Source organism: Chironomus tepperi, unplaced genomic scaffold, assembly GCF_022539635.2.
Source record: "Chironomus tepperi strain 1889 unplaced genomic scaffold, CSIRO-AGI_Ctep_v1 contig_458, whole genome shotgun sequence".
Lineage (NCBI taxonomy): Eukaryota > Metazoa > Arthropoda > Insecta > Diptera > Chironomidae > Chironomus > Chironomus tepperi.
In genome coordinates this window covers 54,033-72,937 of record NW_027226580.1, presented here as the reverse complement: position 1 = coordinate 72,937, position 18,905 = coordinate 54,033, and the positions used below count along the sequence as shown (strand labels likewise).

The 18,905-nt window shown below is 33.6% G+C and overlaps 4 protein-coding genes across 4 annotated transcripts; 1 reads left to right on the top strand and 3 right to left on the bottom strand.

Moving 5' to 3' along the window:
* Positions 1-1,010: 1,010 nt before the first annotated feature.
* LOC139099027 (serine protease nudel-like) lies at positions 1,011-8,427 on the top strand. Its single transcript, XM_070651420.1, has 15 exons — positions 1,011-1,515; positions 1,924-2,268; positions 2,326-2,937; positions 3,000-3,260; positions 3,313-4,272; positions 4,344-4,664; positions 4,731-4,859; positions 4,917-5,361; positions 5,457-5,626; positions 5,685-5,788; positions 5,858-5,867; positions 5,991-6,962; positions 7,086-7,247; positions 7,316-7,856; positions 8,046-8,427. The coding sequence occupies exons 1-15, from the start codon at positions 1,011-1,013 to the stop codon at positions 8,425-8,427; spliced, it is 5,919 nt and encodes a 1,972-aa protein (XP_070507521.1).
* LOC139099019 (toll-like receptor 6) lies at positions 8,414-13,114 on the bottom strand. Its single transcript, XM_070651411.1, has 3 exons — positions 12,922-13,114; positions 11,810-12,625; positions 8,414-11,754 (listed from the first exon to the last, which is right to left on the bottom strand). The coding sequence occupies exons 1-3, from the start codon at positions 13,094-13,096 to the stop codon at positions 8,504-8,506; spliced, it is 4,242 nt and encodes a 1,413-aa protein (XP_070507512.1). The 5' UTR covers positions 13,097-13,114; the 3' UTR covers positions 8,414-8,503.
* A 282-nt stretch (positions 13,115-13,396) lies between these two features.
* Positions 13,397-15,517, bottom strand: LOC139099024 (alpha-N-acetylgalactosaminidase-like). Its single transcript, XM_070651417.1, has 6 exons — positions 15,400-15,517; positions 15,075-15,193; positions 14,887-15,013; positions 14,429-14,652; positions 13,625-14,328; positions 13,397-13,535 (listed from the first exon to the last, which is right to left on the bottom strand). Coding segments are annotated over exons 1-6 (1,272 nt in total). The 5' UTR covers positions 15,496-15,517; the 3' UTR covers positions 13,397-13,533.
* A 543-nt stretch (positions 15,518-16,060) lies between these two features.
* Positions 16,061-17,884, bottom strand: LOC139099017 (short-chain specific acyl-CoA dehydrogenase, mitochondrial-like). The gene is made up of 3 exons (XM_070651409.1): positions 17,702-17,884; positions 16,404-17,431; positions 16,061-16,269 (listed from the first exon to the last, which is right to left on the bottom strand). The coding sequence occupies exons 1-3, from the start codon at positions 17,733-17,735 to the stop codon at positions 16,120-16,122; spliced, it is 1,212 nt and encodes a 403-aa protein (XP_070507510.1). The 5' UTR covers positions 17,736-17,884; the 3' UTR covers positions 16,061-16,119.
* Positions 17,885-18,905: the final 1,021 nt, after the last annotated feature.

Genomic DNA, 18,905 nt, shown 5'->3' with positions numbered 1-18,905 from the left:
TATTTGGATTAATTTTGATAAATCAAGGTAAGCATTTTTTTCTGTTTTAATTAGTTTGACTCACAAAATTCTGAGCTTAAATTGGGTGCCGAATTTAGTTTAAATCCGACATCAAGCCAGAGTCATTCCAATCTGGCACTGAATTTTGGAACAATTACTTGACTTGTGCTATTCGGGTGATTTGAAAACACATGGCACGAAAAAGTCGAAAAATAGTGTCTCCTGGTTGACTTAACTATGACTTAGAGTTCTAATAATTCAAAATTTCAGTCATTAATTAATATATTTACAAATTTTTCAGCCTACAACTCGCAGAAACACCCAAAAATAACAATAAATGCTGTCGAATCTTACAGTCCAAATCATATTTCAGCAAAATTTTCATGTCGTTCCAAAAGAAGTGTCAATAATGAAATTCAAAGACAACTAACAATAGACAGCGATGAAGATGAGTTTCGTGACCGCGAGCATGACTTTTTCAAATCAGAATCATCAAATTTAATCAAAAGAGATGCAAAAATTGACGAAGAAGATGAAATTGGAAAACTTTTGGAAGACAAATATCGGGAAATTAATCAAAATGAAAATTTTGTCCGGAAACGCCGTGAAAATTTGGAAAATTCAATTGAAAAGTTTGAAAATACTCTAAAAAATTCAGAAAATTTCATTAAAAATCTCGAAATTAGTGAAATTGATGACGAAAATTTAAATTTAATTCAAAATAATATTCACGATTTGAGTGCTGAAATGAAGGCAATTGACGACGACATCATAAGTCTCCTCGAAACTTCAAACCTCATCGATAATTCCATTCATAAACGCATTCGTCACAAACGCAATGTTGGCAATCTTCATGAAATTGACACAATTAATTTTGATCGTGCGCCGATTCTTGAAGAGAAAAACGCGAAAAGCGTCTGATTCAGCAGAAACTTGAAGAAGTTCGTGATGAGTTCATTCGATGTAAAAAGTCAAATAGTAATGATTGTGATGTAATTTATTCGAGGGTTATGAAGAGATTTAAGGAAATAACTAAAAAGTTTAAGGAAATTGAGGATATAATGAAGGATTTGGATGTAGTTGATATTGATAAGAAGCTTGCTGAGAAGGTTGAAATTAATGAACAAAATGACAGAATTGACGATATTGTCAGAGCTGACAATAGTGATAAAGCTGATGATAATGAACGAACTGACGATAGTGATAGAACTGACGATGGTGAAAGAACTGATGACAATGAAAGAACTGACGATAATGAAAGAAAATCCTCAGATGAGAAAAAAGACAAAAAGAAGAAAAAGAAGCCGAAAAAGTCATCTGAAGAATCTTCAGAAGAGCATGGATCAAATAGCAATGCAGATGATGTAAAGACAACAACAGAAGATATTAAGGAAAACACTGAAAATGAAGAGACTACAACTGCGAAGATTACAAGAGATGGAGATTCTGATGAAGATGTAATTGGAGATCCAAATGAGGAAGACATTGAAGAAAATATTTCTGATCAAGATTTAGGTATGTAACTTTATTTATTTATCTTGGGACCAATTTCACATGCTATATATAGTTCACTAGTACGGATAGTTTACTACACTGCCGATACTTACTTACTTACTGCAACCATGTTCCTATGTGGAGCTTAGATTACAATAAAAGGCTTTCCATCTGACTATGTTGCTGGCTCTGTCACCTAGTTTGTACAAATTCTCTGTCTGGACATTCTTTCATTACTGTTATGCGCCAAGTAGGAGCTCCTGGTCGCTTTTTCCCTTGTGGATTCCATCCAAGGGCTGGGTAAAAAACTTGTGTTTCTGTCCCAGCAATGACATTTTTCTTCCGAAGCGTATGCCCTATCCAGCCGTACTTCCTCATCTTTATCTCCTGCTCATGTTGATAATGAAAATTCTCAATATATTATTTTAGGTGATGAACATTTGATTGTCCAACCAGAAAATCTACTTGACGAAGAAAGTCAACACGATGACGAATTACAACTGCTAGGTGAACAATTATCATCAGAACTTGATGAAAATTTGCAACTTTATAAAAAGAAGAAGAAGACAAAAGTAATTGTAAAAGATCATGACAAAAAATTGCATAAAACTAAAGGAATTGACAAGCATCATCATACCAAATATGATAAAAATCACAAAGACCATCACAAACAAGTTTATCATAAAAAGGATGGTAAGAAGAAGGGACATACAAAAATTATTTATAAATCAGCTGATGGAGAAGAAGTTGGATTAGAAAACGAAAGTTCCGAAGGTAAGTACGAGGATATGCCGCTGCCAATAGTCTAAATAAAATTTATCTACATTCCAGATGAAATTTCAACAAAACTAAAAAGTCCAACAATCAGCAAGCTCCCATCAGATCCAGAGCACATAACAGCTTGTCCAGCATCATCATTTGATAGTTCAGTCAATAAACCTCCAAAATTTGTGGATGAACTTCAAGATGACAGATATTTATCCACAAAACTTTATGATCATGAGCCAAGCTTTGATAAGAAAATTGATCATAAAATTACAGGAAATAATATTTTGGATGGAGTTGCTCACTTGTTACATGACATAATAGATGATGGAATAAAAGAAATTGCATCAAATACCAGATCTGAATCAGATAAGCAAGAAAATCGACAAGCTCAACAAAATTTTCCACCAATGCAATTTTCAGGATTTGCAAATGCTCCTGTTGTATATCCAACAACTGGTGAAACAATGAAAGCAACCTCAAGAATTATCATGAATCCTGGTTATGGAGTCATGCCATATCCAGTTTGCTTTGTAAATTATCCACAACAATATCGTCAAGTTCAACCATTCTTTTATCCTCAAATGATGCCAATGCCCATGATGCATACGCAGCCTGGAGGTAATGATCATAAAGATAATGGAAGCTTGATTGCACCTGAATATGTTCGACACAATGGTTGAAAAAATTAAAATTAAAAATTATGAATCTAAAATTTTCTTACTTTTTATTTATTTCAGGAATGTACATGCCAACTGGTGGACAATTCATGGGACAACGACCATTTCAGCCAATGATGCAAAGTCCTCAAGCATATCCAAATTTTCGTGAATCAATGGGACAACCAACATTCTGTGCTTTTATGCCAACTGATAATGCACAATTTCCAGCATATTATGAACAAACGACAACAGTCGCACCAACAAGTAAACCTAGTGGAACTTGGAATAGAATCAAGGGAGATGATGGTAAAGCTAAGGATGCAATGGAAGGAAGGAATCGTAAGTTGTTTGATTGAGTCTTAATTTTTGAACTAATGTCATTTTATTTTAGACAATTCAAATCCATACAATATTCCATCCCAATACGACATCATCTATGCCACATATCCAAGTCAAATATTCAACATGAATCAATCAACTCATCACAATTGTGAACCAGGCAAGTTGCCATGCTTCAGTACAAATCAATGTATCTTAAAATCAAAATGGTGTGACTCGAGAGTCGATTGTGTTGATGCTAGTGACGAGACAGCATGTTCATGTAAAGCAAGACTTCATGAAAGTCGCATTTGTGATGGATTTATTGACTGTCCAATGGGAACTGACGAACTTGGTTGTTTTGGATGTGACAAATTTCAATATTCATGTTATGAAAATAGGAAGGATTATGAAGACAATCCATCAAAAATGATGTGCTACTCGTCACTCGAGAAATGTGATGGATTCAGTAATTGTTACAATGGAAAGGATGAAACTGAATGTTCAATGATTGTACAGCAAATTGGAGCTGTTAATTCATATTTTGCATCACATTCTGAAGGAATTTTACATCGAAATTTTAAAGGTCGTTGGTATCCAGTCTGTAAGAATCCAATAAAATGGGCAATTGAAGCTTGTGAGAATGAAATTGGAAGGAACAATTTTAAACCACTTCTTAGCGTCAAAAGTGGTCAAATTGCTGGACCATTTATTCATTCAACTGGAAGAGACATTGAGCCACCAGCATTTAGCGATACATGCCGTATGGAGAAGGCACTAATTGGTATGGAGGAAAATAGTATAGTTTATGTCAAATGTGGACAGCCTAAATGTGGAATTTCGAAAATTGATGCTGAAAAATTCACAAGAAATAAAAGAAAAGCTGATGATGAATCACACGAAGTTCAAGCTGCAAGAATCGTTGGTGGAACGTCAGCACTTCCTGGAGAATTTCCATTTATTGTGGCAATTTTTAAAGATGGACGATTTCACTGCGGTGGTAGTATTTACAATGAACGATGGATCTTAACAGGTATGTGATTTAATTTTAAGAATTAATCCCGAGCAGCACAAAACGCCACTTTCAATTTTTATCTCCAACAGCTGCCCATTGCACTCGAGCATTTGAAACTCATCACTTTGAAGTCAGAGCCGGACTCCTTCGTCGATCAAGCTATTCACCAATGATTCAAATTACACATGTTACTCATGTCATACCACATGATCAATATGATCGATCAACACTAAGACATGATATTGCACTGATGCGTTTAAAAGATCCATTGAATTTCAATAAATGGGTGAGACCGATTTGTTTGCCAAGCAAGGATAGAACTGGAACTGAAGATTGGATTTATGGACCAAAGGCAGGAAGCGTATGTACAACATTAGGATGGGGTGCTTTAAGAGAAAAGGGACCTGATCGTAAGTTTTACGTCTATTAATGCTTTTAATCCCTAAAAATATCAATTTTATTTTGATTAATCACAGCCGATGAGCTTCAGGTAGTTGAAGTTCCCGTCCTTCCGAAATGCAAATCTCCAACTGATGAGGAAAGTGAATGTGTTTGTGCTGGAGAGAAAGATGGTCAAAAGGATGCATGTCAGGGTGATTCTGGAGGTAAGGATTGATTTTTATTGCTGTCTAGATTGTTAGTTCCAACAAATTTCACTTTAGGTCCACTGGTATGTCGAGGATATTCAAATCCATCAGAATGGTACTTATTAGGAATTGTGTCTCATGGTGAAGGATGCGCTCGTGCTAATGAACCAGGTGTATATACGAGGACAACATTATATCTAAACTGGATTGCAGAATACACAAATCCACTCAAACAACTTCCATTTAATACTCCACGAGAAAATTGTCCAGGAATGAATTGTGTTTGGGGAATTCCAAAGTGCATTCCAAAAACATCAAAATGTAATGGTATTGTGGACTGTCTTGGTGGTGAAGATGAAGTTAACTGTCCATTGAATTGGATGGATTTGATGCTTATTGGAAGTATGAACGATAAAAATGATACAAAGAGTGATATTGACCCTAATAAGGCTGACAACAAGAATGAGAATAAAAAAATATCGAAAAAGGAATTGAAGGGTGAAGTTTTTAGATGTTCAAGGTAGGTATATGATTATAAGGCCTGACTGAACTCTAGGACTACCTCAAATCCAAAATAATTCCATTCTATACTTAAATTTATCAATTTCATTCCAGAATTCCACAAACTATCCACATTGATCTCCGATGTGATCGAACTTTTGACTGTGAGGATGGAACCGATGAGCTTAATTGTAAATGCAAGGATCACTTGAAAGGAGTATTTACTAAATTGATTTGCGATGGACATGTTGATTGTGCAGATGCTAGTGATGAAATTGGATGCTGTAAGTCAATAATTTAATTATAATTTTAAAGTTAGTAAATAATTTTAATTTTTTACAGTAAATTGCAATCCCACTCAATTCTCATGCCCGAAATCAAAGACTTGCATAAGTTGGGACAAACAGTGTGATGGAAATTTAGATTGTGAAGCTGGCGAAGATGAGGTGAACATTTATAATTTAATATCTTCTAATTCATTATGAATTTATTTAATATTACTACTTAAATTTCAGATGTATTGCGGTAAGTTGACATTTAGGTTTGGGTTCTACATGCCGAGACCGAGGCCGACACTTTGAAAAACCTTTGCTTTAAATGTTAATAAAACTTTAAATTAATTCATATAATTCCTTAAATTTCCAACAGTCGCTCTTACCGACGGTCACTCAATCAGCCTTGACATCAACAACAAGCCATATCTGCACTCAAAAGGAATTGTGACTAAAAATATAAAATCAAATTGGAAGCTTATGTGCGATGACGATGGAAATATGATGAAAAACGCAATGTCTTTAGGAGCTGATGTATGCAACATAATTGGATTCAAGTCAGTAAAAAGTGCACGAGCAATTGCAATGACTAAGCATAATTTATATATGGATATTGACATAAGAAGACGTGAAGGTCATCCAAGTGCAAAATCAATGATAAGAAGTTCGGCAAGAATTGAACCTAATGATGTGAATGGCTGCTTAGCTTTGGAAGTTGAATGTTCGCCATTCAAAAAAAGCAATTTTATTGATAAAAAGACAACATTTTCAAATGTTGATCAAAAGCTTGTTCCAATTTCCGCCAACTCGACGTTCCTAAAACCACAAAGTGTCCACGTTTGGAATCATTTAAATGACTTTTATTTCCCATGGACAGTCGAAATTCATACAAATGGAGACCTTGCTGGCGTTGGCATTTTAATCGATAAATCTTGGGTTTTAGTTGAAAAATCAATTTTAGGCCACGATGAAAATCCTTTAAAATTTAATTATGTTTCAGCTGTTGCTGGAAATGCTAAGTCATACCTCAAAATTCAAAGTCCATACGAACAAATATCAAAAGTCAATTGTATACAGCAAATTAATAATTCAAATGCAATGCTACTTCGTCTTGAAAAGCATTTCCATTTTAATCGACACGTGCTTCCATTGTTCCTGCCTATTGAAAATGAAATTAAAGAAGATGATGAAAAGTGCATGGCTGTTACGGTTGCTGGAATGAAGAAAAGTCTTAAAAGTTTGAATTTAAAAATTGAAAGGAATTGTAAAGGTGAAAATGGAAAAGATTGTTATAAAGTTCATAAGGATGATGAGAAGAACATTAAGGAGTATTGCAGTGATAGTGAAAGTAAGTAATATAGCATTAGAGGCGAGGAGTAGGTTTGGATGCTCAAAGATTGATCCTAACTCTTTGTTCCTTATTTGAATAGCCTCTGCTATAAATTCTAAATATTTATCAATCTTTTCACAGCATCTCACAAAATCGTAACAATTGTATGCAGGACGAACACCAGTGATTGGTACCCAAAAGCATTCCATAAAATGAAGAAAGGATTTTGCGATTTTGTTAATCCTGTCGAAGTATTTGATCTCAAAAGTGGTCATGTTTACTCTGAGATTGCTGATTTCAAAGGTAAATTTAGTGCCTTTAAACTTCTGTAAATATTGATCTAAACACTTCCATATAATTTACATTTTCAGACAGCCCAACATGCAACGATTGCAAGATCATAGCATCTGATTTTCCATGTCAAACTCATCGATGTCCATTCGGTAAATGTCTCACATTATCACAAGTTTGTGATAAAATTCCAGACTGTCATGACGGAAGTGATGAAACTCCGCAAGCTTGTGAGAAAGTTAAGCAAAAGAAGGAATCTTCATGTTTACTTTCAAGTAGCTTCAAATGCAAAAATGGAAAATGTATGGACAAGTCAAAGTTTTGTGATCATATTGACGATTGTGGTGATAGATCCGATGAGCCAAGTGAATGTACATGTTTTGAGTATTTAAAGATAACAAATCCAAGAAAAATTTGTGACGGAATTGTTCATTGTTGGGACCGAAGCGATGAAGACGTCAGTTTTTGTGAATCTAAGTGCAACCATGGATCTTATAAGAAATTTAAATGTACAGATTCATCGTATTGCGTTCCATATGAGGTTGTTTGTGATAAGAAGAAGGATTGTCCGAATGGAGCGGATGAGAAGCATTGCTGGGGATTCTATGGAACTGATGGAAGGTAAATTGCTTTTGAACTATCTTTAAGGTCATTTAGCTTTTGTATGAAGATTGGAAATTGTGATTTTGAAGCTCAAATGGGATCAAAGGGTTTCCTAAACCACTCTGAATTGTCCTCTGGTTTTCCAAACCTTAAATCTCAATGAGCTCTGCAGTCATTGACCAAACCCTAATCTTTCTCTAATTTCAGTGACTTTTATGAAGTTTATCAGCAAACAATGGGTCTTTGGCACACCAAATGCTTCCCAAAAACATCTCCGCCAACACAATCTGAAATCGAAGACATATGCGACCAATTAAATCTGAAATCCAAGAATGTCCAACCACAAGCTAGACTCAAAACATCCACAAACACAACAATGTCTGAAAGACAAGAAATCAAAAATTTAAATGTCGAATTTCAGGATGCCAAAAATGCTACAAAAGTTGTTCTATTCTCAAAGTTTTCACCAACAAAAGTGAGCGATGCATTTACAGCACATTTAAAGACTGACAAGCCTCTTGCTAAAGTTGTTTCATGGAACAAAGAAGATCATGAAAATTGCTATAGACTTGAGATTAAATGTAACTAATATTTTGGATTTATTTGAATAAAAGTCTATAAATTAATCGAATCCATTCACCATACATAAAGCTTAGATTTAACTATTAATTTACACCTTCAAAATTAGCAAAGCACTGCTCAAACATTGGTCTATAATACTCTCGATTTAATGCTAAATTCATGATATCTATTGACACACAAATGTTTCCATTAAGCTGTAAATTGTACAGTGACTGTGTATCATTGTAAAATATAGGATCAATTTCGTTAATTTGGTTGTTTCGTCCATTAAAACGGATTAGACTACTTAAATTAGGAAATGCATTTGCATTAATTCTTTGAAGTTGATTGTTTGCCACATGAATCTGTCTAACATTCCCAAAAACATTCTCTGGAAGTTCTGTTAATTGATTTTCATTAAGGAAGACTGCAACTAATGAAGAAAGGTCATTAAACCACTGTGGATGAATAGTTCTTAATCCGCAGTTTTCAAGCTCTAGAATTTCTAGAGCTGTAAGTCCAGCAAAAGCATCACTAGCGATGTCTGTCAATGGATTAGATGATAGTGAAATTTCAAAGATTTTCGGTAGGTTTGGGAAGGAATTGCTTTGTAAGGAACTGATATTATTTGAAGATATCATGAAATACATAAGATTTCTTCCAATTGTGCCTTCAAACCAGTCTGGATTGATTCTTGTAAGACGATTTCCATCAAGATTAATATAACTTAAAGCAGTTCCAGCAAAAGCATTTGGATGAATTTGATTAACTTCATTTGAAAAGAAGCTTACCCAGGCCAAGGTAGGAGATGGTGGAAGGACATTGTCCGGAATAACTCGAATTTCATTTTGATCAAGAAACAAAACATCCAAATTTGTGCAACTTTCAAAAGCTTCTCTTGTCAGTACTTCCAGTTTACTTTCTAATAAGTAAATATACTGTAAATTATTAAACTGTCGACAGATTATTGATGGAAATGATAATGTATGCTGCAGTAAAGCCTCAACAAACATAACATCAGAATCATTTTGATTGTCCACATGCTCACCGCCAATTTGGTCTGGATTAGCTCGACCGAGGATATTTTGGATAGTCAATTCACACGTATATGCAGGTACAGTAACATAGTTGCATTCCATAAATCCATCTTGTTCGTAATTATTAAAGCATGTCTGTAGCTGATCACGAACAACTTCACGATTATTAACGATGGATATAAAGTTGTCATCCACACAAAGATTGTTGAATAGGAACAAATTGTAAAGATTGTCAGACTCATCATACAGTTTAGGGTCAATAAGATTTATTCTGTTGTTGACAGCTGATATGTATAGAATGCTGGATAAATTACCAAATGCTTCAGAATTCAATGCACTTAAACGATTTCCATTGAAATTTACTTCATATAAATCATGCTGATTGTTGAAGATTCCGTCCGGAATTGATGTCAGATGATTATAATTCAAGAACAAACTTCCTAATGATGTTAAGTCATTGAACCAGGATGATTTTAAGTCACGAATATTACAATTTGAAAGTGATAGGAATAAGAGATTTGATAGTCCTTGGAATATGTGATCTGATAAATCAGGAAGGTCATTAAATCCAATTTCTAATTCTTGTAGATTTCCTAAATTTTCAAATGAATTTTCAGGCAATGATGTGAATGAATTGTTCCTGATTGTCAACATCTGTAAAGTTTCGTTGATTCCGTTGAACCAATTAACATTGAAGTCAGTCAATAAATTCGATTCTAGTCTTAATATCGATATTTTAGTTCCAATAAATGCATTTTCAGCCATCACTGTTATTTGATTATTGTCAAGTGTTAATGTATGCAAATTTACTGAATTTTGCAGCACCATCTCAGGTATAATCCTCAAATTATTAGACTCAATGTTTAAGTACTCTAAATTCCTACAGTCATCAAAATTTCCAGCAAAAATCTCATCAACTCCATTAAATCCAAAGTAAAGCATTTGAAGATTCACAAATTGACTGCAAATTATGGACGGAATTATCGTTGTCTGTTGCTGATAAGCTTCTACAAAAACAACATCAGAATTGCCAAAATCTTCTATATGCTCGCCTTCAATTTCTTCATAATTGTTATTTCCACGAACATTATAGATTGACATGATGCAATGATATCCAATGACCTCTACATGCGTGTATTCACATTCAATAAATCCAAAATTTTCAAGCATAAAGTTCTCAAAACATGTTTCAAACCTTTTACGATAATATGCACGGTTTAGTGGTAGATTGATAATATTTAGTGAAGCACATTCATTGTTAAGGAACTGGAAAGTGTACAGTGACTCTGCATTGTCATATAAATTTGGATCAACTTCACTAATTTGATTATTTTGAGCATTAAGGACAACCAAGTTGTTGACGTTCCTGAATGTATTTGAGTTGATGGCTTGCAATTGATTATTTGCGACATTTACATGTGTAACATTGTTGAAGATTCCAGCAGGAAGTTTAGTCAGTTCATTTTGCATTACATAGATGCGTTGTAGGTTTGCGAGATCATTGAACCATTGCGGATGTAAACTTTTAAGCTTACAACCGCCAAGATTCAAAATTTCAAGATTTAGAAGTCCTGCAAATGCATTGTCTGCGACTTCCTCTAATGGATTGCTGGATAGAATAAGTTCACTTAAATTAGTCAATGTTGAAAATCCATTGCTTGGCAGTTCCTTGATATCATTTGTATCCAGTAGAAGATATCGCATGTCATCCCCACGACCATCTTCGAACCACACTGGATTTATGCTTGATAAATGATTATTTCCAAGATTTAAATACATTAGTTTGGTTCCAGCAAATGCATTTGGTCCAACATCAGTTATTCTGTTTAAAAAGAAGCTCATCGTGTTTAAATGAGGTGAGGATGAAAATGTGTTGTCTGGAATGGCTCTTATGTCATTGAAGTCGAGGCTTAAAAATTCTAAATTTGCACAATTTTGGAAAGCTGTTCTGGTCAGTTCCTCGACCCTACACATTGCAATATAAATAAACTGCAAATTTACAAACTGTCTACAAAGTATTGAAGGTACGATTGTGGTACGCTGCATGTAACTTTGAACCATTGTCACATTTTCATCACTAAAGTTATCGACATGCTCACCAGGAATTTCACGGAACTCAATTCCCGAAGGATTATCAATTGTCATTGTGCATGTGTAACCGATTTCTGGACTCATTTCATATTCACAGGATATGGAAGCATTATTTTCTGGAATAAAGCTATCAAAGCAAGGACGAAGGGCATTTCTAACTAGGTCACGTGTATTATTGACTGCTGAGAACAGTCCTGATGTGCAGTTGTTGGAGTATAGATATAAATCTGTAAGGAAATGATTAGAAATTTGTTTCTTTTTACTTCACAAGGATCAACTTACAATATAAATTAGCAGCACGATCATAAAATCTCTCATCAATAGCGGCAACTGCATTGAATTCAAAGAAAATTCCATCTAAATTTTGCAAATTTCCAAATGAATTTGAGTCAATGACTTTAATCTTATTATCAGACATCCACAATTTTTGAAGTTGATTATTTGATGAGAATATTCCCTGTGGAAGTTCTTCAATTTCATTGTACTCAAGTCTAAGACGCTGAAGATTTTCCAATGTAATAAACCATTCAGGTCTAAGACTTGTCAGTCGATTTTTGTAAAGGACAAGATCTTGAAGATGTCTCAGTCCATCAAATGCATCAGGTGGAATGTCACTGAGCTGATTAGTATCCAAATCAATAAATTCAAGATTAGTCAGCTGTACAAAAGCTTGTGATGGAAGCACACTGATGAGATTGAACCGTAAGTTCAAATATGTTAAACTCTCTGACACATCTGCAAGCCATGAACCATCAAATGTAGTCAATCGATTATCATCAATACTCAAAGTCTTCAAATGTGTTCCTCTAAATATTCCTGATTGCAATCTAGTAAGTCTATTATTTGCGATGTCAACTTCATTTAATGATGGATTATTAATAAATGTATAAATAGGAAGCTCATAAATTGAGTTGTAATAAATCTTTAGAGTCTCAAGGGCGAAACATCCAGCAAATGAGCTCTGTGATACAATTTGAACTTGTGAGAGGATTAAAACCAATTCTTTTGTGTTTGAAAACTGTCTGCAAATTACGGACGGTACATTGACTGTTGTCTGTTGTGATGCTCGAACAAGTTGAACACTTGAATCATTGTAACCTGTTTTGTATGAATTTATTAAAAATTATGAAGTTTAAAGTAGATTTGTCAGGATTTTGGGAGTCGAATTCCAAAGTCCGAATCCAATAGAGTCAGTATAGTTCAAACTGAGTGTCACAAAATTGTTTTTAACATGCCATGAATTACGTATTTAGTTTTGGTCGAGGCTTACCACCAAGATTTGCCATGGCACAACAATTTTCGACAGCACTAAATTAAAGTATTTCACTACACCTTAAGTATGACCTTAACAATACAAAACTCACTCGAAAGAGTTAATAAAGAAGCCAACATACCTTCAAGATGATTCCCTTCAATTACTGAAAAGTCAGCAGCAATATCACTGTTTTGTATCTGTAAATTACACATATAAATTCCATTCTGGATGGAAAAAATACAACGCGGAACAGGCTGTTGACCGGTAACAGCAAATAACTTTAAATTTAATAGAATTAAGAATTTTAAAAGCATTTTTTACTTCTGAACTGAACAAACACTCAAATAATACTGAAATTTAATATTGACAAAAAATAATCATAAGATGTTACTTCCTAAAAGATTAGATAACAGAGCAATCCACTTGAGCTTAGCAAAATTAGGTGAATAAAGGTATTTTATCAATTTTTTTGTTGTTTATTTTTTTATTGGGATTTCCACTGTTGTTATTATTATTTATTTGTCAATGCTTTCATCCGGAACAGCTCATTTGATGCATTTGCAATTTGCCGATTACTCCACAAAGGCATTTAGCCAATGCATTTATAATTTGAGTTATTACACAGAAAATTTATTCTTACTTATTTTATTTTAATTAATATTCATAAGAACTTACAATAAATGTATTAAAATATGGAATTACTAAACTATAAGACATTATCGTCATCGACAATCAAATCGTCCATCTTAACTTCTGAAATATTTATGGACATTAATTAAATTTATAGAAATAACTGAATATTATTCCAATAATAATAAATAAAACGTAAAATGAAGACTTACATCGACGGGCTCTATTTGTTATTGGAGTTAATTTGTAAAAGTTGGCACCAGTTGGATTTACCCTATCTTCCAAACTTTGTCCTAGAGATATCTTGAATGTTTCACGTTTTGAATCAAACAAATCCTTGACTTCATATCCCAAAAAGTTAGTCAATCCAAGTTTTTCTAATGAAAATTCAAATGCATATCCATGTCCATCAGTTCTTCTTGATACAAAAGCTACAGCATATGAATACTCATTATTAACGATCGGTGAAACTGGTCGTATCCACGTCTCAATTCGATTTATAGAGCTTAATCTCTTGCCTTGAATCCCCAATTTATCTTGATCAATCGCAATAATTTCACGATTTAAAATCAGTTCCTTAATTTCGGGTGTAATTGTCCTTAAATCAGTCGACAGCAGGAATGGAGCTGCAAGAATTGCCCAAATAGCCAACTGAGCTTTACTTTGTTCATAGCTTAATCCAAAGTTTCCAAGAAGTAATGTGTCTGGATCGTTCCAATGACCTGGACCAGCATATGGGATCAGTCGTTCAGAATTGTTAGCAAAATAGTCAGCAATGAACAGAACTGACTCGTATGAATCATCAATGTCAACATAATTTCTCCACAAATTGCAAGTTTCAACCAAAATATCGTAATCAGGAATTGATGTCGGTCGGCGATAATATTCGAAATATGCTGGCCATGAACATGAGTACCTGAATGGAAAATTCAGATATTATATTGAATTATAACGCAGATCAGTAAGATTTGGACATAATCTGCAGGTCTTCAAATTACTCCAAAATGCCTACTCACATAATCGGTCTTCCTGTTTTATTCATCATCTTTCCAAATTCAATATAACCATCAACCATTACTGATGTGTCAATATTACATCCGTCTAATTTAATGAAGTCAACTTCCCAATCAGCTAACGATTGTGCATCAGTTGCTTCAAATCCCAATGTTCCTGGATACCCTGCACATGTTTTGGTTCCATAATCAAGATACGTACCGATTTTCAATCCTTTTGAATGAATCTTAATGGATTTTAAACAAATTATAATTATTATTTATTATATCTATTTTCAGCGCTTTATTGTCAGTGCTTCCCAAACTATGCTCCGTGACAAATAGATGCAAGGTGATTTACATTTTTTTAAGCAAATATCTGGTGTAAATTCAGTATATTGCTACATTTTCTGGACAAACCTGAAAGTTTTGGTCGTGGACCATAGTTTGAGAGACACTGCATATTATCTTGATTTACTCACGTAGTCAGATAGATATTTAACTCCATGTGGAAAACGCTTTTTATCGGGAACAATTTTTCCATTTTCCCTTTCCATTTCTGTCCAACAATCATCAATGTTTACGTATTCATATCCAGCCGCTAGATAGCTATTGTAGATATTTAATAGAAATTAGTAAGTAATGGAGACAGTCAAGCATGTAAACCTACCCTTCATTCACCATTATATCTGCCATTTCTATAAAAAGACGCTCACTGATACATTCATCTGGATATTTATCACAATCAGTTATGCATCGAAATCGTTCCCAGCTCATCCAACCCATTGGCTAGAAATTGTAATGAGATGAAAATTATTAAGTATTGAGATAAATATTTTAAGGTGATGGGGAAACCCTTGAATGGTATGAATTACCGTCGAAAATCTAGACATGACTAGATTGATTCTGGCATGCTAGAGTCACCCCAGTCTCGTATTGGATTTTGAATCAATCAATTATATTCTCATTGCCTGTTTGAAATACAAACTACTTACCGGTGTTTTTGCTAATCCATTATCCAACGATCTAACTGTCGAAAGCAGGAATACAGTACATACTAAACTTAGCAGATTCTTATTAATAATTGTCATAGTGAAGCTTTGCTCAATAACTTTTAAACTTTAATATAAAATAAATTTCAAATTTTTCCTTGATGTTAGCGCACTAAACTCTTAATTACAACTCAATTGACAGCACTCTTGATGCATTGATTTATATAGAGAAAATTTTATCATTGTTATCTCATTAGGAAACTTTTAATTGGGTCAAAATACTTCATAAATATTTCTAAATTGAGGCTTCTTAATCTCACTTGAAAGGTTAATAATCGAATGAAAACTATGAAGCAACCTGATGTACTTCAAGAGATTTGTGATTTGTACTTTGTTATTATTTGGAATGAGTAATCATTTTGGGGATAGGTCAGTGTCACTCATTGTTGCGACTCATTTTGGAGTACTAATTTCCTGATGCGATCTTTCAGGAACTCATTGAAAGACTCTGTCTATAGAGATAGTAATGCACTTGCCATTAGCAATTGATAGGAGATAGGCAGTGTTAGAGTTTGCTTCAGATGCAAACTAAGAGAAGCCATAATCATAACTGATCTGTTGGACCAGGGAAGTAAAGTAAGTCTTAAGTAGAAGTAATGTAAACACATAAAATTCAAAATTTAATTTAGACACTTTATTTAAAATATGAAAATTAATTTAATTCTATGACATTTGTTTAATAATTTGTCCGGCAATAACAAGTCTTTGAATCTCTGATGTTCCTTCATAAATTTCAGTAATTCTAGCATCTCTGTAGTAACGTTCAGCTGGCATGTCAGAAACGTAGCCCATTCCTCCAAGAATTTGGATTGCCTATGTAAAAATAAGAAATAAATTCATTGTATCAAACTGTATGAAATTCAATGTTGGATTGGATACGGAGTAGGTGAACCACTTTGTCAAACTAGGTTATACCATATTCCGTACCCTAAAAATATGATTCCTACCTGATGAGAGCAGAAAGTAGCAGTTTCACTAGCTGCTAATTTAGCCATTGCAGCCTCTTTAGTAAATGGTTTTTTCTCATCCTTCAATACAGCAGCTCTCCATATCAATAATCTAGCAGACTCAACTCTTAATGCCATATCAGCAATTTTATTTTGAATTGTTTGCATTTTACTGATTGGATTGCCAAACGCCATTCTCTTATTTGCATAGTCTACAGCACATTCTAGAGAAGCTTGAGCAATACCGAGTGCTTGTCCAGCAATTCCAATTCGTCCGTCATCGAGTGTCTTCATGGCAATTTTAAATCCTTGACCTGCCTCACCGAGAATATTATCTTTTGGAATTGCACAGTCTTCAAATATTAATGAACATGTGGAACTTCCTCGGATGCCTAATTTGTCTTCTTTAACTCCATATGAGAATCCAGGTGTTCCACGAGGTACAATAAATGCCGAGATTCCTTTATGCTTAAGTTGCTTATCTGTTGTTGCAAATACAATTGCAGCACTTGCATCTGGACCATTTGTAATCCAATTTTTAGTTCCATTAATAATCCATTGATCTCCAACCAGCTTTGCTGTTGTCTGAGCTGCAGCTGCATCACTTCCATTTCCAGGTTCCGAAAGTGCAAAACATCCAATATGATTACCATCTGTGTATGGAGCAATAAATTCAGCCTTTTGTTCCTCAGTTCCATTATAGTAAATTGGACCAAGATAAAGTGAATTATTGACGGACATGACGACACCACAACTGGCACATCCACGAGAAATTTCTTCCATTGCAATCGCATATGCAAGATAATCAAGTCCAGTTCCACCATACTTTTCAGGCATTGTAAGACCCATCAGTCCAAGTTCTCCCATTTTTCGAATTTCATTTGCTGGAAATAAATGTTCTTTATCAATTTTCTTGGCAATTGGAACAAGCTCATTGTCAGCAAAGTCACGGCATGTTTTTTGTAGCATTTGATGAGTCTCAGGTAGATGTGAGAGTGATGTGATCCCGCGGGATAAAAGCTTGGCACCTAAAATGATTTTATATTTGTAATTTTGAATTAAATAAATATCAGAATTGGCAGGACTTGGTGGATCTGAACTTGAAAAGTCCTAAAAGTATCTCCAACTTCAATTTCATTAGGTCACTTAGAAGTGCCCTACACAATGAAGTTTTGCATACTATGAATAATATTCAAACAGTCAAAGTACTGTCTACTGCATTAAAAGTCAGTCATAAGACATTTATTGTAATTTATTTGGAACAAAAGTTCAAAGTCCAATCCGGTTTATCGACTTACTTTTTAAATTAATAGAATTCCTTAATGCAAACATAGCTGTGATGTAATTTTGTACTTGTAAGAAACTTAATTAAAGAAAGATGAATGTTGTATATCCAAAAATTAAGTAAGAATGAAGAAAAAATTAAAACTTAAAACTTTATGTTTTTCACTCCGTTGTTTTGATGTGAAAATGATCGAACCGATTCAGCCGATTGAATGTAAACAATAAGTAGGGGAAAGTTTGTAATCATATGCTTTCAAGGTTGACTATGAGTACGTTTAGAAATTTTTAATAATATTGTTTTGAATTTTTCTTATCAAAATTTTGATTGGTAAAGTTTGTGGCTAATTTTAATAGTTTCAATAAATTTAAATCTAATATTCAAATAATGCAATATGTTTGACAAGTTTTAATATTGAAGATTTAGATATCTAATCAAAATATAATCTAATCAAAAAATAATAATCAAATTTGCGAAATTTTAATCAAATTTTAACCAAATTTGGAAATATTGAACTTGCAAAAATATGTGAAAATTAATTAAATTTGAATAAGTAGAAAAATTACTGAGTGACAGAATCTGCAATTGAATAATTCCAGTTAATTTCGCATTTTACATTGAGTTGTTGATCAAAAAGTCCAAATAACTATGTTATCTAGAACAAAAAATTCAAAAAGTTTGTGGTAAGTATCAAAAAAACTTAATAAATAATTTAATAGTTTTATTTTCCTAACTAAGTTGGTGTCCGTCGAGTCCGCACTCATAAAGTCTTACCAACTACTCTATCAGGTCTTTTCTATCAAATTTATATTGAATAAGCAATCTAAGAGCTTTCGTTTTGGATAAATAATGAAGAAAGTAAGGTTACACTACAATCTATAGAGCCAATTTATCTTGCAATACTTCAAGTATCTTTAGTTCTAAGCTAATTTAACATAATATTCGAGTTTCTGGCCCGTCAATGACTCGTTTAGTTAATGATAAATATGAACAAAACTTGTAAAAAAACCACAAAAACGCGAAAAATCAGAAAATCGATTCCTAATTTGACACTGCGATATTATCTTAGACCAATTAACCAATTTGTGCTATTTGGGAACCGCACTTTTGAAAATCTCACGAGATTCTTATCGCTATCCCAAAATTGTACTGAAATCTTTATAAATATTTAATTTTGCATTTTTTCTATTGAAAAATATTTTAGTCAAAATTTATTTTTC